This window comes from Lissotriton vulgaris, chromosome 7 (genome assembly GCF_964263255.1).
Source record: "Lissotriton vulgaris chromosome 7, aLisVul1.2, whole genome shotgun sequence".
In the NCBI taxonomy this organism is placed as follows: Eukaryota; Metazoa; Chordata; class Amphibia; order Caudata; family Salamandridae; genus Lissotriton; species Lissotriton vulgaris.
Genome location: NC_141695.1, coordinates 1,721,507,155 through 1,721,531,849, shown reverse-complemented (window position 1 = coordinate 1,721,531,849; position 24,695 = coordinate 1,721,507,155). Strand labels below are relative to the sequence as shown.

Sequence of the window (24,695 nt, the reverse complement as noted above, 5' to 3'; positions counted from 1 at the left end):
GACACCCTCTGGCCTCCTTCTCCAGAGGTTTACGCAGCCTGCTAGCCACGAACTTGGCCACCTTGTCGCCCGGGGCCCAAGCTGCAGACCGCGGGTGAATAATTTCATCCGGGTCCAACATGCCGGAGCTGTCCCGAGGCAACTCCGTCGCCGAGCTCGAAGGCCGCCAGGACCGCTCTGACTCGTCGTCGTCAGTATCCGGGGAATCCCTATCCGGGGAAGAAGGTGCAACCTCCGAAGGCGTCACCGGGACCGGGGCGGCGGGCTGCTCCGTGGGGGGCGCGGTCGCCTTTGCTAAGAAAGCGTCCCGGAGACGCTCAAAGGCACCCTTGTCCACCCCATGGGCACGCTCCGACAGCCCTTCCCTGCAAGGCTTCTTCGGTGCTGGAGGACCCTCCCCCGAAGGGCCTGGAAGGTCAGCACGCGCCAACTTGGCGCACTCCTCGACTATACGAGCTGAAAGGCGGTCCTCCATAGGGCCGTCTACCTCCGTCACGCACCTATAGATGGAACTATCCACCGCCTGATAGAACTCCTTGTCGTTCAAGTAGGAATTAGGCTCCTCATAGTACTCATCCTCCATGGTGGGGGCAACCAGACAGGCGACCACACCCAACTCAGACCTTCAACGGTCACCACAATACAGCCCCAGGCTTCAGGGGGTACAAGGAATTCCAACAGCCCGGAGGACCGTACAGTTTTTGGGCGGTAGGAACTGACCGCAGTCGGGGCGCACTCAGACCCAATACAGCGCGCCGACTCACCACAAGGGACCAGGCCTGCCCCCCCACAGCGCGCTACCACACCAGGGGCTAAAGAGTGCACAAACCGGTAACACCGGCAGCAACGCGGCAATCCGCAGTACAGACCCTCAACAGGGCGTAAAGTGACAGAGTCACTGAGATGGGGCTACAGACCCGGCAACACCGATCGTCACTGAGGGGGCACGAGGGCAAGGCTCCGCGTCCGTTGGGCTCCTTAGCGCGGCTCCTCTGAAGAGAAACCGCGCGAAGACCAACGAGACGGGGCAGTGCCCTCTAGCGGCTGATACACGCCGCGGAACCACAATGGGACAAGGCCGCGTAAGGGGCGGAAAACCCGCCCCCGCGACACTATCGGGACTCTGTGGAGAAAACAGCCACAATGCTTACACAGATCCCGAAACACAATCAAGAAAAACCCCCAAAGTGAGGTAACCACAATAACCAAGAGCAAAGAGAAAACACTTAACTGGCTGCGGAAGCAGCGAAGAAAGAGGAAGAATGGAATGAGGGGTCTGCTTATATAAGGATAATGGACACTGTGAAAGGACTACCTTCGGATCTTCCAAGTTGGAGTGCTGGGACTTGAAGTGAAAGTCTGAGACATTTGCACTATTTTGCTTATTTTGATGTTTTTTCTTCCTTGATTGTAACCGATGATGATGTTGCAATACAATAAGAGCTTTTCTGGGCTGCTATGCGTTTGTGTTTTAATAAATAGCGGAGAAAGAAAAGCATAATCTGAGCCTCCGGTCCTGCCATAGAATCATACTTTGTTGTGTCCATATTCGGTGAGCGTCTGGGGCAGACTCCAAGGTTAGACCAGTTGGAACTTATCGAAGTGTGGCTGATAATGCGAGCCAGGCAGCGCACCAGCAAAAGGTCGCTGTTGCATGCAGACCTCCTACAACACAGGAAAAAGGAAAAGGCTAGCTATCTTGATCCCAGAGAAAACTATATTCCAACAATTGAATCACAATTAATTTTCATAGAAACTAATGCAAGAAAATATACTAATCGACTTCCACATCAGTATTGGAAAGCTTTCATGGAGCCCTACATAGAACAATTGTAAAAAAACGTTTTAATTGCTTTTTGTTTAAAAAAAAATACTAATTCCTCTAAACAACATATGTTGATAGTTAATTGTCAACATTTACTGTAATTTTTATTCCTGCTTTTTGAGAATTGTGCAGCGAAATTGCAGAACATACATTACATTACCGAATTCTGGCAATTCCTTAGTGTCCATTTGAAGAAAATGAATGCAACCTTGCCCCTCCATTATTACAAGATCATATTATGTATCTTTATGGTATTGGTATAGCGTAAACCTACCTAGAAGGTAGGGTAATGATGTACTTGGTCATAGGCAAGTATGAAGTCAGCAAGTGATTAGTGAGGCAGCTTGTTTATCGACTGTTACTGCACCATGATGCCGTTTCCTACAAAGAGGCGGGTCTTCAATCCTTTCCTGAATTGGAGATGGGTTGGGGTGGTCCTAATGGACCCAGGGATGTTGTTCCACATCTTGGGTGGGTACATCGAAAAGCCTTGCTTTTTTTCCTTTTTCATACTTTTGTTCCTCTAGTCCTACAGTGTCCCTGTTGCAGGCAGGCCAAGATCCATCAGAGTTTGTGAACTTGTCAGCCAGATTCTATAAGGATTGTGGTGATCAGATTTCTTCAGGCTCTGGATGGTGTCATCTTGTCGGTACTGCGGTGTGTAAGATGCTTTTAAGTGGGGTGGAGGCAGTGTGGCGTGTGTAAGGCCATGGAGCAGGGCGCTTACACTATCCAGATGTGAGGGTACAAGGGCTTGAACACCAGTTATGGAATTGCGTTCTGGTGGGAATAGTTTCATTTTCGTCAGCGGAGAGAACTGGTACAGGCCATCTTTGATTTCTTGGCATTGCATTCCTTGAGTGTGTGATTGGTGTCCAGAGTGAATTCAAATTATTTGGTATTTGGTAAAAGTTGGGTTTCATAACTGTCTAGGTTCAGGTCATTGACCATAGTTTTAATTATTTCAAGCTTGTTGATCTTGGCAAATCAGAGAAATTCTGTCTTGGGTTGAGCTTTGGTTATGTGCTATACATGCAGGCCTGGATTAGGTGCAGTCAGTGTATGAGGCAGTGGAAGTCGGAACCCTTGAGATTCTGCAGATGATAGGGATCTTCTGGGACCTGGAGTTGTCTATGTCACCACCTGAAATTCATCGCACAATCACACTTAGACCAATTGCCCTACGTAAATCAAATATTATCGGGACAAGTAAATAGTGACTCTACTTTGTAGGATCACTAATGCATTTTGTTTACTGCAAAACAAAGCAAAGTATCTGCCATGAAATTTGCAGAAGTTAAGGTCCAGCTGAAGAAATTGAATTAAGACAGCAGTCACCATATGTATTCGGGGCCGCATTAAACAGTGAACATTTTGACACCTCACATGCTTCAAGAGTATCCAATTATCTGTTGGTCGCAGTCCTCTGATCTGTGTACAAACAAGCGCAGTATTTCCAAACTGATACTTTAAACTCTTGATTACATTTTTGCTGTGAATCACTGGATTCTTCTAGGCCATATACCTTAACCTAGTGTTATCAGGAATGACTTGTCATGGTGTTGCTCTTCTGAAGTTTTCTCCTCCTCTATTCTGGTCCAAACGTTATCATGTCTCCTGGGTCTACCGCAGGGATCCTCACCATCCATAATTATTTGGACATCCTCTGTTATCTGCTTCTCTATCTTCCAGTTTAACTCGTACTCTAGTGGCCTTCAAATCCTACTGTGACTGGACGAGGCGGATCACTACTACAGCATCTGATTTAAGAATGCCCTAGTCGTAATTATGAAGTGCACATTTCCTTAGCAAGCCTCCCAGATCCCTGCTATGAGTAAGAAACCTTGGGTTAAAAAATTGATAAGGATTTAGCAATGATGCCGCAATCTAACACAACAGTAACAGCAGGTTACTGTCGTATAACAATCAAGAATGGCTTGGTGCTGGCAGGGGAGGATTAAGGTAATGATTTTTACATGATTCAGCTGAAGAAGACCAAATAAGCCCTTTGTGATGCAAATACTGCAGTCTGTCTTGTATGTGTGCTTCAGAGTACGAATATAGTTCAACATTTGGCCCAGTTTACACTGCTCTGGATCTCAAAACAAGCTGTTTAGTCATCCTGTATAGTGGTCTTACATAGCGTTAACTTTGCAACTCACTGCCACATGAGAGCTCTGAGACAATATAAGCAGAAATGTCAAAGAATAGATTCACAATCACAGTGAACAGAGTGAGTATTGTGCATCAGCTGAGAGATGCTGGTAGGTAAGTCGTTGGCCCTGATGGGCAAAGATGCCTTTTTTGCTACCTCAAATGGTCGTTTTTCACAAATAGAAAGGTTCTGTATGAGGTGAACAACCTGGTGTGCTTGGGCCTGTGGTTCTTTGAGTGCAGATGCCCTGCACAGGAGTCCACATAGCATACAATGCTGTAGTCCAGATATGTGGCCAAGTATGCCCACCCATTGGAGATTTGTTCACCTTAGGTCAGAGTTGATTTTATAGGGGATTTATTTTTGTACATGACATTTGCCTTTTGTACCCTGTACTTCATTTGCCACTTTCTGTTATGAGGGCCTCCATGTGACCCCTAAATATGCAAGTGGTCGATCCGCTTACTTAGATAGCTTGTCTCTTTTTCTCTGCTTAACTGAAAGGAAATGAGGCTGTTTGGATAAGCGTGAGAGAGTGACTCAATGTAGACTTGAGTGCCATGATCTTGAGGTGTATGTACATGCGTTATTTAAAAATGGGGAAAATCTGCAGTGCTATGCTCGTATAAAGCTTAGTGTGGTTTTATGGGGTTAATGAATGGAACTGCCACGAAGAACATTGAAGAAACACCCAACTAACCGCTTTGAAGTCTGAGGTCTGTTTTTTGCTGGCTGAATGATGAACTGAGTTTGAGGGGTTCAATAACTCGAAGGCGAAGACCACTCCCAATCCCCAGGAACACAACAAAACAACACACCCTCCTTCTATCCTTCATGTTCTAGCTCATTTACTCCTAGATGTTATGTCCTGCATGATGACATACTCCCCATATACTAAGGTGAATATGCCTCCACCACCAGTACCTAAGTTGGTCTTCTCTCCCTTGAGCCCTCAGTGTTTAGGTCTGTGTGAAACTCTGTGGTCATCGTTTCTAATCCTAATCTAGCCAGCTCTGCTTTCCATCCTTTCAAGTTGTTATAACAGGGTGTTTAGTTTGCTAATGACACGCTTATATCTGGTATAAAAACAGTAGTTTCTCTTGTGCTTTACATCGAGTGATGGGTGTGCCTGATTTAACTTACCTGTAACGGCTTTTCTCAGTCACGTTATTGTGATTCTCGGATTCACAACATTGAAATAATTCCACGCAGGTTTGGAAGAGTGACTGGGAGATTGTTCGTGTTACCTGTAAATGTGAAAAATATCCTATGTTTGTGAAACTGGTATTTCCCTATAAAAGTTACTATCAATACTAGCCCCGGAGTTAGTCTGTTTTATGTTACTCCATTCTGAGAATCCTCAAAGATGAGCAATGATCTGAACTTGTAAATCAGAAAAAGACCTCATGCTAGGGAGTTCTTTCTGTTTTCTGCAGACTCGAGTAATACTGCTGCCTGCACTGCGAAGTTTATTTTGGCACTGAGGAGCTTCCAATCTGTTGTGATTATAATGTATTCATCCCAGACTGTCTAAACATTTTTTGTTTTCTTAGGTGGCCTGTGCCATCGATGCCATCCTGGCAGCAGACTCCGCCTCTCGCAAACAGGAGGTGCAAGCCTGGGATGGAGAAGTGCGACAGGTGTCCAAGCATGCCTTCTCTCTGAAGCAACTGGAGACCACGCCCCGCATCCCACCCTGGTGAGCTTGTGTTGCTATGCCCATGCACCGTCTTTTATTGTTCTCGATTCTTCATATACTCCTGGTTTGTATCCTCTGCAGGCACGCGCACTGTGCATATCCAGGTATTTTATTTTAGATGCTCTTATATAGACTTTCATACATATGATGAATATAGTAGTATCCTGGTGGAGAATATCTCCTACTCCCTTAATATGGATTTTTGCACTCCTTGTTTTCAATCTTTCGCTGGTATTCCAAAAAAAATTCTGACTGTGATGACTCTTCATGCACATTTATTTACTAGGTTTTTATATATTGTGTTGGATATTCATCATTAATGTTTTCAGTAATTCAGTGACAACCAAAAGTGATTTTGAAAGCGAATTGAGAGCATTGTTGCCATTTGTGTTAACGGAATTTATGCATTGGGTCCATTTAATATTCCATTTGAGTATAGACCGCAAGTCCCTTTTTTCTTTAAAAAATATTTTGTCTTCTGTTGGAATGACCTAAAGAAAACTTTATTTTAATCTGTCGAGTTTGTTACTTCGCACAGTCTTTAGTGCATGTTTTAGCTTCAAGAATATAATTCTTGATGCACATCTTACATGTCCAGTTTTCCTATTTTTGTAATACGTTGCAGGCCATTTTGTTTTCATTCTTCAGTCATTTGTACTGTTCGTAAAGCAGAGGATAGTTGTAAACGTAGATTATTTTCTGTACAATGAGTCGTATGTCTCATATTTTGAAGTTTAACATTCCAGAGTTATAAAGCTTCCTTTATCCTACCACTCACGTCATATGCTCCTTTTTTGAGAAAATCAAGTTTTGCATTTATGAGTCATAAACTAGATCTTGTGCATCCGCAGTGTATAGTACTCGGCTGCTCCCACAGATATTTCCTCACTGCACTTTGCCCTATATTGTACAGAATTGCTTGGGTTCATTTGTTCAGTGATAGTGCAAAGGGCAACTCATCAGTGAGATGCTTGTTTATGTACAACTGTTCTTATTCAGTCAAATTACCTTGCTGTCTTAATTCATCCCGGTGACGGTGGGCAGTTAATAACAGGACCTAGATTTATTTTTCACGCACAACTTATTTATGCTTTTTAGTCACTTCTTTTTGCTTTTCATGGGTTTGTCCTTCAAGCCACTGGCTTGTCTGCAGTAGGGTCCCTTTCATTACTCATGACTTTCTATTTTTGTTCCTCTGCATAGGGGCTGGCGGTGCTCCAAGTGTGACATGAAGGAGAACCTGTGGTTGAACCTCACGGATGGCACCATTCTCTGTGGCAGGCGCTACTTCGACGGCAGCGGTGGCAACAACCATGCAGTTCAGCACTACAAAGAGACCGGTTATCCTCTGGCAGTCAAGCTGGGTACTATCACCCCCGATGGAGCAGGTACTGAGCATTTGCTGTGGGATCTGCATCCGATTTGTGTTCAAATAGATGAGGGCTAATTTTGAGGGTCCAGCTAATGTTGGGCTACTCTTAGTTCACCAGTTCACGTACTTTTGTAATCAGCACTCTTGTTGATTGAGACCCCCATCCATCCCTCAACAGATTCACCATTGCTCCTTTTTCTTAGCTGAAGGATGTATGCCTGGAAATGCTCTCCTGCTGGGTCCTTTTTAATATGAGAAGATATTTGCTTTTGTTTTGACAGCTAACTCCTCCCTTTCCACTTTAATTCATGCACTCTATTTATTTCTTTGATGTTGTTTCAAGGACTTCACCCTGGGATGACTTAACTGCAAAAGTTACCCGTGAGTTTCAACAGACGTGCTATTGTCTAATTGTTTCCTCGCCTGCTCCACAGTTTAGTTGGTATAATTCTGCTCCATACCCTGGGTTTTACAATGCTGTTTCTTGTTAGAAGATTGTCCTGAAACCTCTTCTTCACCAGTTGGGCCCTGTGTTATGGAGGTCAATTTTCATTCCACTGACATTGCGACAGCAAAGCAATCCAGTGATATGCAATCATAGTCTCTGGAGAAAGTATTTGTAGTGGTTGAACCAAAGATAAAGTAGCTGTCAAACCATCACAGAGCAGTCCAATCCTCCTTTTAAATAACTTGCTCAGCTAGTGGTATCTCTGTAGGTGTACTTTATAGAAGGTGAGCTTTGCATCTGCTTGCCTCTATATCCCCAGTGGAGTGCTACCTTTTAATAGAATCATGATGTTTTTCACTTCATATCTTCTCAACCTTTCTTCAGCTTCCTAAGGTGTTTATGACAAGAGTCAGAAATGTGTTCTCCTTTCTGTTCCTAATGAAGTCTCAAGCCTGATGATAGGGATTCTGCCGCATGTTATTGGTAAAGGCGACCCTGCCCTTCCCTCCGTTGTGTATAGAATCTACCACAGGGACTTTCATGTACTCTGACTGAGTCTCCTAGGACTGCTCAGCCACTCCTTTCTGATGGATACTCCCAGACACAGATTCTCACATTTAGAGTAGTCCCAAGTGACTACTAGATCAGGAGATTGTTTCAGCAATACTTCCTGGGTGCTGGTAAGTGGTATGTATGACTCCATGGTGACTTTATATTTACCCATAAGTGATGCAGCAGAGCTAAACATATGTGCCACCCCTCTGCACTGACAAGTTCCTTTCTTTTTGTGGCCTTTGACTTTGAATCAGAGATCCTATCCCAACTTTCCGAGTTTCCAATGCAAAACGTTATCTCAGACCATGTTCCAGGGAAGATATTCCTCTCGAAAGCAACCGGATTTAAGATCTGCTATGAACATGTGATGATCATAGATGCTCATGACATGTGCTTATGGTCCTTGGGCTCTGGTCATGACTCAGTCATGCAATTTTGACACCCTCATTCACCCGAAGGTAGTAAGTGTGCGGAAGGTGAAGCTTTGCATCGTGAATCATAGGAAGAGGTTTCCTTCAGAACAGAGGTCCCTCTTCAAGCCACAGTACTGTTCAAGGTTGTTCCCATGTGAAGTCCCATTCTAGCTCTACATCATCCAGTAAGTAGAAAACAGGACATATCATAAGAACACAAAGTGGGGGCTCATCCCCATCCCTGCAGTCGAAGTGGTGAGATGACTCGAGAGTGTCATTCAAAGGGTCTGGCATCTTCCTCCCAGTCAGTCTCGATGAAGCCCCAGGTAATTCAGGGCACATCGACACGGCTGCACATCTGCCTTCATGTGGCCATGCTGTATATTTTCCAGGGGATGCCTAAGTTGCACTGCAAAATAACCAAAGCCCATCCAGTGGTTGTGCTGCCATACATTTAGCCTTGGCCTCTGCCTCAGTGCTAGTACTACAAGAATATAGAGAGGCACTCATCAGCTCAGACTCCAATGTCGTCCAGAACATAATGTCCCTCACAACACTGATTACAAGGAGGCAGATAGGTTGCCACCCACTCGTTACATCGATAAATGCCTGTACTTAGATTTGCAAAATGCTAGTGGTCAAGATTCCTCATCAGAGACTCGCCACATGGCCCAACAACAGAGGGTGGTGTCCCCTTCATTGTAATAGAGCAAAACGCAGCAGAAGTGTTAGACATGCAATTGCCTACTTAGGAAATCAAAGCCAGTTTGATTACTAAAATTGTTCAAACAAGGTCTAGCTTCATCTGAGTCATTATTGCCATGTAGCAAGGCCTTTATGAACACTTTCATGGCCACTTGGTCTAAGCCATGCTCAGCCTCTACAGTTAGCCTACCCGTGGCAAGATGGCACAGACCAGCTCATGGCAAACACTAACTTAATGACTAGCCACTAAGAGCTTTATGGTTAAATCTTTTTTGGAGGTCACAGCTGGTCCAATTTGCACAATCAGGGCTTTTGCAACTGCAAAAAAAACACTTTTTGATGTACGAAAGCCAAATTGGGATTCAGTAACGTATTTCTGAATTACAATTTGGGTTTGTGAATTGGTATGTGGAAGGTGTGTGTGTTTAGAGCCACCTTTTCAAATACCAATTTGCAGTGGTGTGTATTAATGTTTTGCGACTGAATTTGTCCTGGCTAGCTCCTGAACAGATTAACGGCCCTGCCTTAGCTCAACTCACTCTGTGCCACTGACCTCTCAAAAAAGGAATCCTCTGTTTATACTACGGAGGCTTGGGACTAGATAGCAGCCGCCACAGTCCTTCCCTGCTGGCCAAGTGGGCCACCTCCATAATTCCTATTAATTCGTCTTGCACTCAAAGCCACTCCATTGGGAGTGTGTTACGGTCGGATACACTCCTACCGGGCACATTTTGATGCAGTTACCGGGCTTTCTCATTGATTGAAGGATAGCCCTATGTGATTGACTCCTTTAGTTGACTGATACGGAGTGCCCACGCTCCCGTCCTGATGATGACCTCACATTAACAGAGGTCGAAACACCTTCGACAACTTACTTATATGGTCTCCATCTACAGTTAAAAGAAATTGTTTATAAAAAGTAGTTGTATGTCTTTTTAGTAGTGAAGCACTTTACCTTTATCTTTTTCAGCACCTTCCACTGCACCTCTCTTTCACTTATCCATGAGCACCAGATCTTCTTTATGAAAATGACTGTAATAATGTTCAAAACATGCAACGAATAAATTAATTGCAAGAGAATTTCTTTCTTTGAGCTTGTTTATTATATGCCTTGGTAATCTAAAATTGTATGTTTTTTTCCCTTCAACTATGGAAGATGCCGCACTTCGTTATATAGATTTAATTCCAAGTAAACCATTGGGTTTTTTTTGCGCATTGTAATACCCCAGGCTCTCTAAAGTTATGGGGTCCCCCTTGTTAAAACATTTTGGTTGTGTGTAGCCATGGCTGAACTTGGAGTTTTGATCAATGCGGAGGCACATACTCCAATACTGCCCAATGTAACTGGACATTTCATTTGTATGATTGGGGGTAGAGGTCAGGGAGAGCTGAAATACCAGGAGTTAAACAAGAGTATGGTGGCGTTACGCTGATTAACATTGACTTTTTTAATGTATTCATCTGTAGATGTGTATTCCTATGACGAAGATGATATGGTGTTGGACCCTAGCCTAGCGGAACATCTCTCACATTTTGGAATCGACATGATGAAGATGCAAAAGGTCTTGTCTCCAACTTAATCCACCACACCTTCCACATTATGTGTACTCCTTTTTCCTTATTCCTCTTCTCAATCCTATATTAATTTATCTTCTTTTTAAGGGCAAACATTCCATTCAATACGTTCATGCATTCTTTCCTACAATGTAAAATACCTGAGGCTTCTTTTTTTAAATGCACACCATCCTTTAAATCACATTGGCCCAGTTATGGTCCTTGCATGAGCAATGCAAGTTTGTATAGAATAGCTGCACATACTTGTAGTTCATTTAATCACATTTTGACTTAGTTCAGTTTTGATGCTATCTGACATTACTGTTTAAATATGTTGTCTGGAGAATGTGTATATCACACAATACACATGAGTAGGATGACTGCCTTACACCTTTGTGAAACCTATTGAGGGATATTGTCCTCTCAGCTTAGTTTTTTTGAAGCTAAATAATTCATAAGAGAGCGCCTTCCTGTGGGAAAGTATATATCGTGGTTATTTTCGCCTGAAGCACAGCTACTATGATTGTTTGTGTCATCTTCCTCTTTACCTTGTCCTACACTTTCCTGCTTTAGCCCTGTGCCTCAATCGTTTTTTTGTTGGAGAAGGTGTGGAAGCTTTCTATTGACTGGGGTGAGTTATTCCAAGGCTTCTCACCCTAACGTGCTGCTTTTACTCTCTCTGTTGCAGACAGACAAGACCATGACGGAGTTAGAGATAGACATGAACCAGCGAATTGGAGAGTGGGAGCTCATCCAAGAGTCCGGGGTTCAGCTGAAGCCAATTTATGGCCCTGGCTACACTGGCATCCGCAACCTGGGCAACAGCTGCTACCTGAACTCAGTCATGCAAGTGCTCTTCAGCCTACCCGACTTCCAAACCAAGTGAGTCCTTCCTGTAGCAGGTCCCTCTCTGATGCATGTATGCCCCCCTCAGCTCGCCAGAACACAGTAGCACGGGATTTGATGATCACTCTTACATACCCATAAGGATGAATAATAATTGTCCATCTGAACAAACTGGTCTCTTGTCTTTTATGCTCCTAAGTGTTCAAGTCCCACATGGCTCTAACAAGCAAACTTTTGTATTGTTTTGGTAGGCTATCTTCCACTTAAATGTTTTGATAAGGAAAAAACCCTTACAGCTGTTAGAAGTACAAACCTCATTCAAGCCAGAAAAGTTGTGTGCTACTCGGTACTTGATAATCAGAGCAGTTGTGTCCCTGCTGTCCAGATCAAGTTTCTTCAGTTAAACCACTCCTTCCCCAACGCACCGGCTTTATTGGAATGGATTTATGTTCCGCAGGACAGAACCAGCCAGACTTTGCAGAGCTCTCCATGTGTTTTATTCGAACAATCATTGTTATGTTGGTAACAGGTTGACTTTCTTTCTTCTTTTACATAGGTATGTGGGAAAGCTGGAAAAAATCTTCCAAAGCGCTGCCGGAGATCCTACGCAGGACTTCAACACCCAGGTGTAAGTGTGCACTACGCATAGGATATTGGACAATACAGGAGTATTATTCGGGGGAGATCTCACTCCGGTGAAATTATCTAAAACATTGAGAGAATGGTGGAAAACAATCATTGTTACTTTCTCCTATTGTCACTTAACTGCTATTGTTTGGCTTAATAGTGCTTCAGGTGAGGAATTATTCAAAAGGTAAGTAAGACCTACAACAGTAATATATAAGAATCTCTGCACGTTTTGTTCCTCTATAAAAGGGAGGGCATTTTGCAGCACGACTCTGTTCGGGATTCTCCCTCTGCATTATTTCTTCATCTAGTGGCTGGGCTTGAAAAAACATCTTATCCGAACCACTGGAATCATGCGATTCTGCATCCATGGCATTTTTCGCATGATTGTGGATTTGCCACATATTCCATCATCTGCTGCATAATCTGCAGATTTTAACAAAAACAATGTTTCTAGCTCACACAGCATCCTTTGTCCTTAATTGTGCAGATAATTGGTAGTCTCACGTCCACTTGTCAACAGAGTGGCTCTGTTAATTCAAATTCTATGCGCGAGCCAGAGGCAGTGTGGGGTCCCAGTGGGAAGCGGAGCAGTGCAGGTCATAGCTGCTCAGTGGATTGCAGTGAGGCCTGCACAGGCTGGTTAAGGTAGGCGTGTGGCTCTTCAACTGTTACTCAGATGCTTTTGGTCTCGCTGCTCTGTGAGTCTGGCATGATTCCCCTCTGGACCCTACAGTCATTCCAGCAGAGAATGTTTTGTGTGCCAAAACCATCTCTTACATCTGCAGCATCTAACTTTTTGCACATTGTCAACCTTAGGAGGAACATGGTCCCAAACGCAACATAGTCCCTCATTATGACTGGTGTGGGATATGTCAACAAGAGAATATTCCCCAGAATAGAAAATTCCAGAATAGCCAGAATTTGGGACAGTAGCCCTGCGTGAACCAAATTGTAATGAGGGTATGTTATCTAGATCCTCTTCACGCCAAACCCTATGATGTACTGTGTGTTATTTTGTTGTTAGTCCAGCAAGGCCTTGCAGTGGACACAGTAAAATTGTCGGTTCCATGACCTGTTGAAACCGATTGCAGCATGAATCTGTAAACCTTTGCTCATACACCTCTGACTTCCACGAATGAAACAAAATAAGAAAAAGGTGGGCGACAATCATCATACTGTGGTTCTCCCTGGACCCTTCTTGCTATCCAAGGAGGACTATCCTTAGTGCGTGAAATCTGGCTGTTTATGTATTTATCTAGTCCACTGGCACAGCTGATCGAATGTGGACGGTTTTTGTAGCCCAGTTTCGCTCCACTGGTGGATTAAGATAAACGGTATATTTTTCCCTTATCGTGCTTTGTAAAAAAAAAAAATCCTCACACTCTATTGCGGAAAATATGAAAGGTCACCTTTTGCTTTGTCATCTTCTGTTCAGTGCATAGATATGTATGAAGAATGAGGCGATTCCTTCCTGAGTTAATACAAATAACATGTTCATGAATCTCAGCATTGTGCACAAAAGACAAAGGCTCCATATTAGACCAAAAACGAAATGGGTCTAGGCGAGAATTACCTTGGTACCAATTCTGACAATTTTAGTTTTCAGTGTTTTTTCTATATGAATGCAGGGGGGGGGGTTGCCTTTTTTCTTTTATACGTTTGGAGCTTTTTGTTGTTGTTTAAGTATGGCAGAAAAAACATGCAATAGAGAACTATAGCATTTTTAAACTAAACTACTCCAGTCCACCCAAGTCAATATTGTCATATCGACTATAATAAACAAGCATTTACAATGCAATGGTCTCGGCATTATTAAAGGCAGAGCTATTGGCATTGCTCATGAATTTTTTTTAACATTTTTTTTAAATCATAAATAAATGGCATTGTCATTTACATTGCGAATAGCTTAATCGTTAAATAAATGGCTCAAAGGGCTTCAGCCCCTCACCAGCCTACCCCCCTCCCTTGTGTGTGGCAGCCCGGATGAGACAGCTTCCCGGGCACACACACAGCCGCACCCGAGTACTTCACTGGTCTTTAAAAGACCATTTACTTGCTAATGAGGCTTTGATGTGTTTTCACCCCTTTTAGAGCCCCTGCATATTGCTGGAAGGGGGTAGAGGGGGTGCCACTAATCATCAGGGTAAACACATGCATTAAAAGTACAACTTGGATATTGCATTTCTAAAACTCAGTTTTAGCGAATGATGTGCGTGTAAGTAAGTGTCTGTGTGAGTACCTTAGTGTATGTGTGTCACAGACGTGCACTATGAGCTTTTCAGTGCAATAGAGTTCTGTGCTGCATAGGCTGCTCATCAACACAATGTATAGGGCATGCCCAATAGAAATATGAATACTACTTCATATATTGGCATGGTGAAGTTATAGTGACGCTATGCACAGCGCTACATAAAACTCCTACAAAAATGAATCCATACTAACGGCCCTTTTTACTGGTAGCCAAAAATATAGAACGTTTATTGTGTTTACAGTTTTATTGCTAGGCGGGTGTTACCAAAGACCACCCGTGATGTAATCAACAATAGAATGAATACAATTAATGATTCAAACCACCTTACGTCTGTTTAACTGTTTAGTTGGGGTCTGAGCATCCCATGCTATCTGAGGACCAGCCTTCAAAGAGTTCACTTCCTTCTCGTCTGACAGACCTCACCAGGTCACGTTGGCCTCCTCGTTATCCAGCTCAAGGATAAACTCCCGGGTCGGATGCTGACCCTCTTCAGTCCATATATGGTATCTCAGCCTAGCAGCTACAACATGGGCTCCACAAATATATGGATAAATAGTACAATTACCAACAAATAAGTGAACTGTCAACACATCATAGACTGCCTGACCTGTTCATAGCTGGCTCCATTAGCAATGGGTGGGTTTTAATTTCGCCAAGATCGAGGTCCTGCCATTGGGTACCAAGACCCCGGATGGCACGCCTGTGCGCAATAGGCAGTCTGTTACAGCCTTCTCAAACAAAAGGCACAACCTTGGAGTCACTCTAGGCTCAAACCTGTCTCTGACCCCACAGATGAACATCTCGTACTATCTGTGAGTTATCTCTGCCTGGCTGATGGAGAGGTTCACACCCCACAAATCCTTGCTGGCGCCTCATCCTTTGTGTGATGCGCACTGCCCATGCCACCTTCTCCGCTGCCTCTACACGGTCCCCCGTCCAAAGAGCATGTTCGGTTAGATCTGTCTATGTGCCTTGTGTTTACAGCTCTGTACCGTCCTTCTGTCTAGCTGAAGGACACCTCACAGCCTGTCTCAGAAGACCGTCCGGCAAGTCATACACGTTTTGGTGCAGAAGGCTGTGTACATGGTTCCATTCCCTGGACCAGAATGCACTGGTCACTGAGGATGCTGAGCTCTCATCCTGCAACCTACACCCTTGTTTCCCTCCACGCAAAGCGCCTTGAAGCGACCTCACAGCAGTAACAGCGCTATAGAAAAACAACGAAAAGTCAAAAGCTGTTTCTCCAATATGCAGAGGAAACCTGCCCTTCAGAGCTGTGCTGGACATCCGCGCCGTTGTGTGTTTTAGGTCTTTATTTAAGGTTTGCTGCTGTGTATAAATCCTCAGGCCGGCAGCAGTGCCAGCAGGCAGCAGTATGGCGGAGAAGGGGCAGGCATTGTGTTGCTGCCGCCGTGTATGAGCCACATTCCTTTGCATCCCTCCTAGCCTCCTCCCCGCCCCCTGTCTGAGTTATATTCTTGGAAAAAGCTTTGCTAGCGCATCAGATCTTTTTCACTTTAGACGCCACACAGAATGCCAGGGACATTATTGGTGGCATAAGAGCGGCCGGAACCGACCGTACATACCTCTCACTGGACCAGCCCTCCCTCCCTTGTCATTTAACGGATTTAACTTTACTCACAAAAACAGCAGATAGTAAATTTTATCCATTTAATCCAGGTAAATTTTATCCTTTCAGCCCTGTTAATGAAAAGTGTTTTTTCTCTTCTTTGCTTTTCATTGGGTGTGGTACAGGTGGATGTTAGGACGTGTCCCCATGTTACCCGAACCAGCTTTGAGAAAAATCAACACAGTGAGAGCAGTGACATTTCCGGGTCCTGGTGGTAATCCCAAAGGACCAGTCCCTACTGGTTTATGTAGTTTGTAGTAAATAGTCTTTTAGGAATTGAAACGAATTTTAAAATTAATCATAATAAATAATGTGGCACATTCAATTAGTTACTTAAAGAAACAAGCATGCTGCCTTCCGTGAAGCCGGCCAGGAAGAGAGCAGTCATCGGCGCACGGCGGAGACGCTGGCGCCGTGCGCGCGACCAAATTCGCGCGTGGCCAGCTCTTGTCGCTCCCTGTCCCATTCAGAATGCTGGGAGCGTGCCCAGCTCTTGTCTCCCTTTGACGGCTGAAACGATTGCTATAGTTCTCTGCCGAGAACGAGCTTCGCGCATTTCTAAGCCAAGACCTAAAAATAAAATCAAACCAAAATAGGCTGATCCAAGTAGATGTGAGTTTCATCTTTGTAATTAATCCTCAGTTTTCAAACCCTCTGGAAACCTCATGTCATAACTGTTAGCAAGACTGATAGCTTTCACAGTCGAGAAGCACTCTTTCAATGCTTTGAACTAGTGGTCGAAAATAGGTGGGATGGGATCTTTCAAAATCCTTGCAGTATTTAATCTTCCTGTTACAATTGCAACAAATAATATCCCATTATCAAACCACATGCTGTTACCATTGGTTTCTCAGTTTGTGAAATCAAATGTTGATCATGGCTTCTACATTACAACCCAAAACAATTAAAGAAGGTAAAGTTTTTCCAGTGCATTCGGTATTTTTTTTGTGATTTACCATAGAAATCATGTGGCATTTTAACGTGTTTTTGTTTAACATTTTCACTTTAAGAGTGCAAAAATCTCTCTTCCGATATAGTCCTTCACCATAAAATATCCACAACTGGCTACCTGCGATTCTCCGACCCCATATTAAAAACCCCACAAATTTCTCCCACCTCTAAGCATTTTCAGTGTTGCTGGTATAATCCCAATAAAAGTATGACAGCCTGCAGAAGAGTGCTGGTACTGTCCCATCAAAGTATCCAATCCCCTGCTGAGAAATGCTGTACATTTGTGCCCAGGAAGAGGACTGCCCAGAGAATAACTTGGTTATCCAGTTGCAGTGCTGTAAATGGCATCGGTGGCCATGGGGCACCACTGATAAAAGGTAATATCTACAGAGGAGGCCAGTAACCACTAGTGAGTATCCCAACCACTGGGAGAAGGTCTCAAGAGAGGTTTGGTTTTGTGTGTGCTGTGCAGTTTCTATTATGGGAACAAAAACAAGACTCCGAGTCTTATTTAGAGTTTGGCCGACAGGGCGCTCCATCACAACTGTGTTGGATGTGCTGCCTGGCTTATTACAAGGCGATACCAAAGGGGATGATAGACCGAGCGTTTGAGCAAATCAAACACTCACCCAGTCAACTAATCTGGGTTAATCCATCATCATTCTTTAGCTCACTCCACCACCCCAGTTCAGACATGGCCATATGCAAATCAGCCTTGACCCTGTGCCTCATAGGAACAGTCCAGCCCAAACTGCCAAGCCATGTCTTCCCTGGACTGGAAACCAGCATCCTGGGACCGGTTTCGGATTCCTAATCCTCACCAGCCAGGCTGTCTTGAATCCAGTGGTAGAGTGAGCAAGGGACCCACGTCTGGGCATACGCTGCCAACTAAGGGTGAACAGAACGATACCAAAGGGGATGATGGGCGGAGTTCTTGAGCAAATCAAACAGTCACCCCCAGTCAACTGAACTGGGTTAATCCATCATCATTCTTTAGCTCACTCTGCCACCCCAGTTCAGACATGGCCATATGCAAATCATTCTGACCCTGTGTCTCATGGGAACAGTCCATCCTGAACTGCCAAGCCATGTCTTCCCTGGACCGCAAACAAGCATTCGAGTCAGTGGCACTTGTAATACGACAGACAGGATATCTACCACATTAGTGTCTGATCTCTGGCCAACAAATTCTAAAGCCCTCAGTCTGTTCTGGCACAGGAGTAAGGAAGGCCATGGCAGCTGCTATACCGTAGCATCTCCCAAATACATGTTAATGGTATTTTCGGTAATGATTAGCAATAAATGTAAAATATTTCAAGCCAGATATTGATCACTCCTTGCTGATCCTTAAAGAGTTTCAATATGCATTTTCCAGACATTTAAACAATTCCCTCGAATATCTGGGAGAACCCATTGTCTTTAATGATCCCACTAAAGACCAGAATTACTTGGTGTCCTTACTCTTAGATGTCACATAAACCTCTACACACGTTTCTTTGCCTGAATTCCTTTTTGCTTCTTAGATCTTTTCCTCTAACATTTCTTTACCTCTTTCATAGCCAGTCTTGTGAGTGGTAAATTACCATTTTTTGATTCACCCGAGTTCCTATTTTCATCATTCTTTTTATTGTTCTTTTGTTCTCTCAACCCTTGAATAATAAAAATGGGAACAAACACGTGTATTCCAAAACTGACTATTCCTGTATGAGTGGTGCGAGTATTGCATTGATGTATCTCCAAGTGGGCACCAATTCTCTTGTGCAAGGATGTTACTGGCCCCTTCGGTTAGCATCAGTCTGCAGTAGAAGTGAACCATCCAAGCAATGCCAAGCTTGGTCAGTTACTGTTTGGTTCATACAGTGAAAAATACAAAAATCCATCACTTTTGGTTTACTTCCGTGTGATGCGCTACGTATACATTGGTGATGCCCAGACTTGAGTTCTGTGTACCTGTGGAACCAAGCTGCATCCGATTGAAGAGCCCCAGCCGCGCGGCATCAATGGACTTGGGTTGCTTGTGTTTAGGTTCAGAGGGGACGCGTCTGGGCAGTTCAGGCTGGAGTATCTTACTGGAGCAGGATGACAATTGATTTGCATATGGCTGGGTCTAATTGGAGGTGACATGGCGAGCAAAAATGGGATGGCCTGAGATGCAGCCCTGAGTAATTACCAGTGGTTCAGTTTAATTAAAGCATCCATGTTTTTGTTTACCTAATACTATGGAGAAAACATCATATTATGATTAAAATTTCCTGCACCAACAAAAGAGTAAATTTGGTACTGTAGAAATAAAGGTTTTGAAGCAGGTTATAGTTGACCTACCTGCCTATACTGCCTTGCTTTACTCTCACTTTTCCCTTAAAATCTTTCCAAAAAATAGTGAATTTTCATAATGTTGTTTGTTTTTTTAATGAAAAACATGTGAAAATTATCAAGTGTACCCTGCAAACAGGCTTTCAAATTGTATTCCTAATTTCTCAAAAATGTATTTTCTTTAATGCTTTTGACATATTTGTAATGGAAAGTGTGACCCTTGTTGGTCAGGAAACTAACTGTTTGACTTGAAGGACAATCCCCCTGGAGTTGTACTATATTAAAAGTGAATAACGTTTCCCTTGTTGTCAGTTGCTGTTTGTTTTTATACCTATCGTGGCAAAATATTATTGCCTCTACAAGTAAAACAATTGGCTTATCACTTACCAGACACCCATATACAAATGGTCTGAGCAATTGGCCCTTGGTTCCTCAGCTGGATGTCAACACCATTTCACTCAGCACACTTTGCATACTATATGCAAGATATCTTTGTGCTGAAGCACCACTCCTGTGGTCGGTGTCTGAGTTTATACTCTCTCCAGGCCGATCACAGGTCTCCTTGATGGGCTGATGAGCATACCCCTCCCCCGTAGACAGTCCAGACAGAAACTCTTGACTCGTGCATGAGAGGTGCCAAACGCTCACGCGAGCTCGCCTCCGCATAAAGAGTAAGAGGACAATGTGCAAGGTAAGCGGTGAGGTTAATGCCAGTATGAAGCCGTTGCTGATTAACTTCTTCATTTATAATATCACATAATACACGATAATACATAATCACATAATACACGAAAATATTTTCTGTTGTACAGGGAGGGTGACTAGCTTGTTTATCCTCATTTCGCCACATGGCAGTGTTGATTCGCAAAGCCAGCGAGGGACGAAGGAGTATTATGTGGCTGCAAGAGTCCAATCTCTTCTCAGTGGACACAGGCAGCCTTCTTCAGAGGATAGCTGCCTGTGATATTTACAGATACATTGTTCACCTTTGCCGTAAAACTTGACACAATGTTCTAATATTTATCAGGCCAATAAATAAATGCTACCTGACCTGTCTAGGTCCGATCAGCTGACTGTTCTGTTCCCAAGAAGGTCAGAGTTCTTAATATTTCTCTTAACACGAAACACTATCTATAACTAATAATTCCAAGATCTCCCTGACAGAAGACTGTCTTGTCTTCATTACACTTCTCATAAGTTTTTTTTATCTCTATTTCAGTGCCAAGCTGGGACATGGACTACTGTCCGGGGAACATTCAAAGCCATCCGTGTTTTTGGGAGATGGTGAACAAATCCCTTCACAGGCGGTAAGCAAAGCCCTACCTCTTTAGGTTATCTGTCTTTTTGTCTGCCTGCAAATGCATCCTACAATTACTCGTGGTTTCTTGGGTGATACTGGTATTTCTCCAAAGTGCTGCAGAATCTTAGATCAGCCTTCGCTGCAGTATCACAACTGGGATCTAGCTTCACGCTTCAGGGCAGTGGGCAGTTTTTTTAGAGTGCATCACGGAGCAGCTACATGGGGGTTTTACCCCATGGTTTTATTCTTGTCAGAGGCTGTGTCTGCAAATTTGCAGGAAATTTGATTTCAAACATGTGTAATAAAGAAATCTCTTCCTTCTTTCATTGTACATCCCTCTTTAATCCTAATATCTATTAAAGTAAAAGGACTCCAGGGAAACGTTTTGTGGTGTTTCAGGGCACCCATATGTTGGTGATCTCCCTTTTCTCTACGGGTTAGGGACTGTGGCAGCAGGCAGGATTGCAAAAAATGTATATTCAGGAGGTTCTGTTCATTTAAGAGCTTCCATTTGTATTCCAGCTTGATCATGCTACTGTGCCCTCAGGCTATGCTTCTTCCCATGTCACTAACTGTTCCTATCTAGTATTTATTTTTCTCACTTTTTTGTAAATCGCAGTAATCCATTTTTGCTCTACTTCCCCCTCTCGTTTGTTGAATGGTTGAAAGTTGCCATGCTGGATGGATAGCTGTGCAGTCTGGTCTTAGCTTCTCTTGTGGCTTTCATTGTATTGGTTTCCCAGTGTCTTCAGCATTTTCTGGTCCACATGTTATTGTTGTTGCTCACAAGCAAAAGTACCTAGCACTTCGGAGGGCAGCAAAAGTGTTCCCCAAACCACAGCTAAGGCTGACCACTGTCCCAAAACTAAGGGGTGACTGACATTGTTTTATATAGTTGATTGATGCAAAGTGGAAAATGCCTTTCAACCTCTCACGACGGGATAGGTGCCTAATGACCCTCTATTTCAGATCTTTTCAGGGCCAAAGAACAGTGGTCCTCCGCTTTTCCCTGTCTGTATGTGCTTTGCGAAATTGAGCCCTGCCTTCTCTTCCTGCCACTGCTCCCATTTTCGCAGAATTCCAACCCCTCTAGAGTTTGTCCTGGTTGTGGACTACTGAAGGATGATCTGCAACAACTGGGAACAAGCACCCCCACAGCTGTTTGCCTCGTGGATGGGTCTAGGCCTCGGGATACGTAACACTTGCAACTGCTGGCTATTCTTGAAACGTGCAGCGCTGGACAGCCCTGTGTGGAGAGGTGAAGCACTCGCCCGGAGTGGATAAAGCCAAGGCCCAGGTTACTCGGACCAGTGTGGTGACCAACTTGAGGGGAGAAGCCGCCTAGAAAATATGAGGATCAGCAGACGTAGAGTGAACCCAAAAAGTCAAGTGCTGAATCGAATGTGATCAAGGAAGTTCCAGAAACACCTAGTTCTCCTCCTGCTAGAGCAACGGTGCTGCCCTCCGACAGCCCACCATACCTCTGTAAACCTGCCATACAGCCCGGTGATGCTTGCCTGGGCCCATGCCCTAGTGGAAGACTGGCTTGAGAATTCAACACCACTGTCTCTGGCTTGCTGGCCTTGAGAGTTCAACACCACTGTCTCTGGCTTGCTGGCCTTGAGAGTTCAACACCACTGTCTCTGACTTGCTGGCCTTGAGTATTCAACACCACTGTCTCTGGCTTGCTGGCCTTGAGAGTTCAACACCACTGTCTCTGGCTTGCTGGCCTTGAGAGTTCAACACCACTGTCTCTGGCTTGCTGGCCTTGAGTATTCAACACCACTGTCTCTGGCTTGCTGGCCTTGAGAGTTCAACACCACTGTCTCTGGCTTGCTGGCCTTGAGAGTTCAACACCACTGTCTCTGGCTTGCTGGCCTTGAGAGTTCAACACCACTGTCTCTGGCTTGCTGGCCTTGAGAGTTCAACACCACTGTCTCTGGCTTGCTGGCCTTGAGAGTTCAACACCACTGTCTCTGGCTTGTTTTGTACTTGCATCTCCTGTTTCTGAGCCTGCGAGGCTATTATGCCAGTGAACCCTGCATCCTTAGCCTCTCCATTGATGCACCTGAAAAATACTGCATACGAAAGGTTATTCTGCAGAACTTTTGGCAACAACATCAATATCCGAATTTCTTTCTGTTCCCGATTTTCCTGTACACAGTACAGACAATACACGTAAGTTATAAACACCCAACACCATTACAGATCGAGTCTCCCTCTAACTACACTCAAGAGCAAATATCTTTTGTTTCTTTTCTTTCGTTACTTGATGTTGATCCTCAACATTTACATCCCTGCTTGGAAATGGTTATGACATCTGATTGAAAAGAGGCTCATCAATCAAATTCTACAGTTTGTTTTTAATAGTTCCACCCAAAGATTTTTTTCAGCACCCAACTAGGAAAGAAGATTCTTGTGTACTACATTGTCTAAATATGATTTGACTTTCATGTGGATGTCCAGAGAATGAGAGGAGGGGGAGGTGGGAGGTGCATTTGTGAGGAAGAATGGAGGGAGGAGGTGAATGTTGGGCTGTAGTGTGTTGTGTTCAGTTGTCTCTGCTTGCGATACTTTGTTGCCATGCAAAGCTTTTTCCTACAGAGCTATGATGCATCGTTCTAGTGTGGTGCATGGATATGCCCTGGTTTAAATTGTGTTGCGTTCCTTTTCAGGGCTTGCAAGATGGTATAGCTCCTCGGATGTTCAAGGCTCTTATCGGGAAGGGTCATCCAGAGTTCTCTACGAATCGGCAGCAGGATGCTCAGGAGTACTTCTTGCATTTCATCAACATGGTGGAGGTAGGAAGGAGAGACCAGGGAATGGACTTGCAATCTGTAAAGTAGGCCACCACTAGGTTTCCCTCTTTTCTGTATTTCAAGTGTAGCTAGTGGAGTAGTTTGAGTTGAGACCATGTGGGAAGATAATGATTGAATCTCTTAAAGCCAATGAGGATTCTTGATGATATGTTCTGAATAGCGCTGGAGCAGGCGTATGTGGCCAAAGCTGCATTTTAAATTAAGATTAACGAATGGTGATCGCGTCATCTTTTCAGAATCAGCACATCTCATATTGATACTGTAGACTGCTGCTTTCACTGCAATTTGAGGGTGTGCGAGTTGCAGTCCCATGTCAGGAATCCACATTCATTACTTGTTTCCACTGTGAAGTTAAGTAGTTTACAGGGAGTGGAGAATCTGTGCGGGCATAGCCTATTTTTTTAAATTTTTTATTTTTTATTTTTTATTTTTTTAGCTCTCGGTGAGGCAGTCTTTAACTACTGCATATTGGATGTTCACATGAGGATTTAGTTGTTGTCTTTGTTCGGGTTAAAATAGGGTCCTTTCGCTCCATGGCTGGAGTTTCATGATAATGGGAGATGGAGTTCACGTGTGGAACCCCGCAGGTGACTGCTATTTAGATTATCAAGTGAAGGGCCAGGTGACTTTTTGAGCTCCGTCTTTCTGAAAGGATGGGGAACATCAGTATGCTGTGAATTCTACAGATTTTTTTACAATGTGCATTAAGGAGGAGCTGTTTAACACTCTTACAGGATTATGGCTCTGTTGCTTGCGGTATGGCTTGTGGTCTCCTGTGATGAATACAATAGCTTTTGTCTTTTGTTCTTGTGTTATGCCAGTTTAGTTTATGGGGATTTTCTGTTTCTCTAGAGCTGTATTTGAACATTGATACTGATCAATGTCTGCTTTTATCAAGTACTTGCACAGCAATGTAAGTTTTTTTTAAAAAAATGTAAGTTTCCAAAACCTTTATTTATTCGTACAAGTGGTACACTGCTATTCAGCCAACAACCCGGAGGCAGGCAGCTTATCAATAAAAATCTTAACAGCGATGTGCGGTTCTGCATCCGTTCACTCGTACACAGCTTCAGTATCCAAAATTTATAAGTAACAAAATAAACCAACTAGAAGCGTTCCACATAGTAGATTGGTCCATCCTGGGTCTGATACGTATATCCACAATGACACTTTCATCATGAATAACATGTCCGGGGGTCTCTGGATCCAAACACCACCCACGCAATTTT

General features: G+C 43.9%; 1 protein-coding gene across 2 annotated transcripts in view; it reads left to right on the top strand.

Moving 5' to 3' along the window:
• Positions 1–24,695, top strand: part of USP5 (ubiquitin specific peptidase 5) — a 151,581-nt gene that overhangs the window by 77,967 nt on the left and 48,919 nt on the right. For both annotated transcript variants that reach the window (XM_086932925.1, XM_086932924.1), the window contains exons 5-11: positions 5,534–5,679; positions 6,883–7,067; positions 10,640–10,734; positions 11,415–11,608; positions 12,129–12,200; positions 20,567–20,654; positions 23,323–23,448. In XM_086932925.1, coding sequence (XP_086789051.1) covers positions 5,534–5,679; positions 6,883–7,067; positions 10,640–10,734; positions 11,415–11,608; positions 12,129–12,200; positions 20,567–20,654; positions 23,323–23,448 — 906 coding nt within the window. The remainder of the gene's footprint in view (positions 1–5,533; positions 5,680–6,882; positions 7,068–10,639; positions 10,735–11,414; positions 11,609–12,128; positions 12,201–20,566; positions 20,655–23,322; positions 23,449–24,695) is intronic.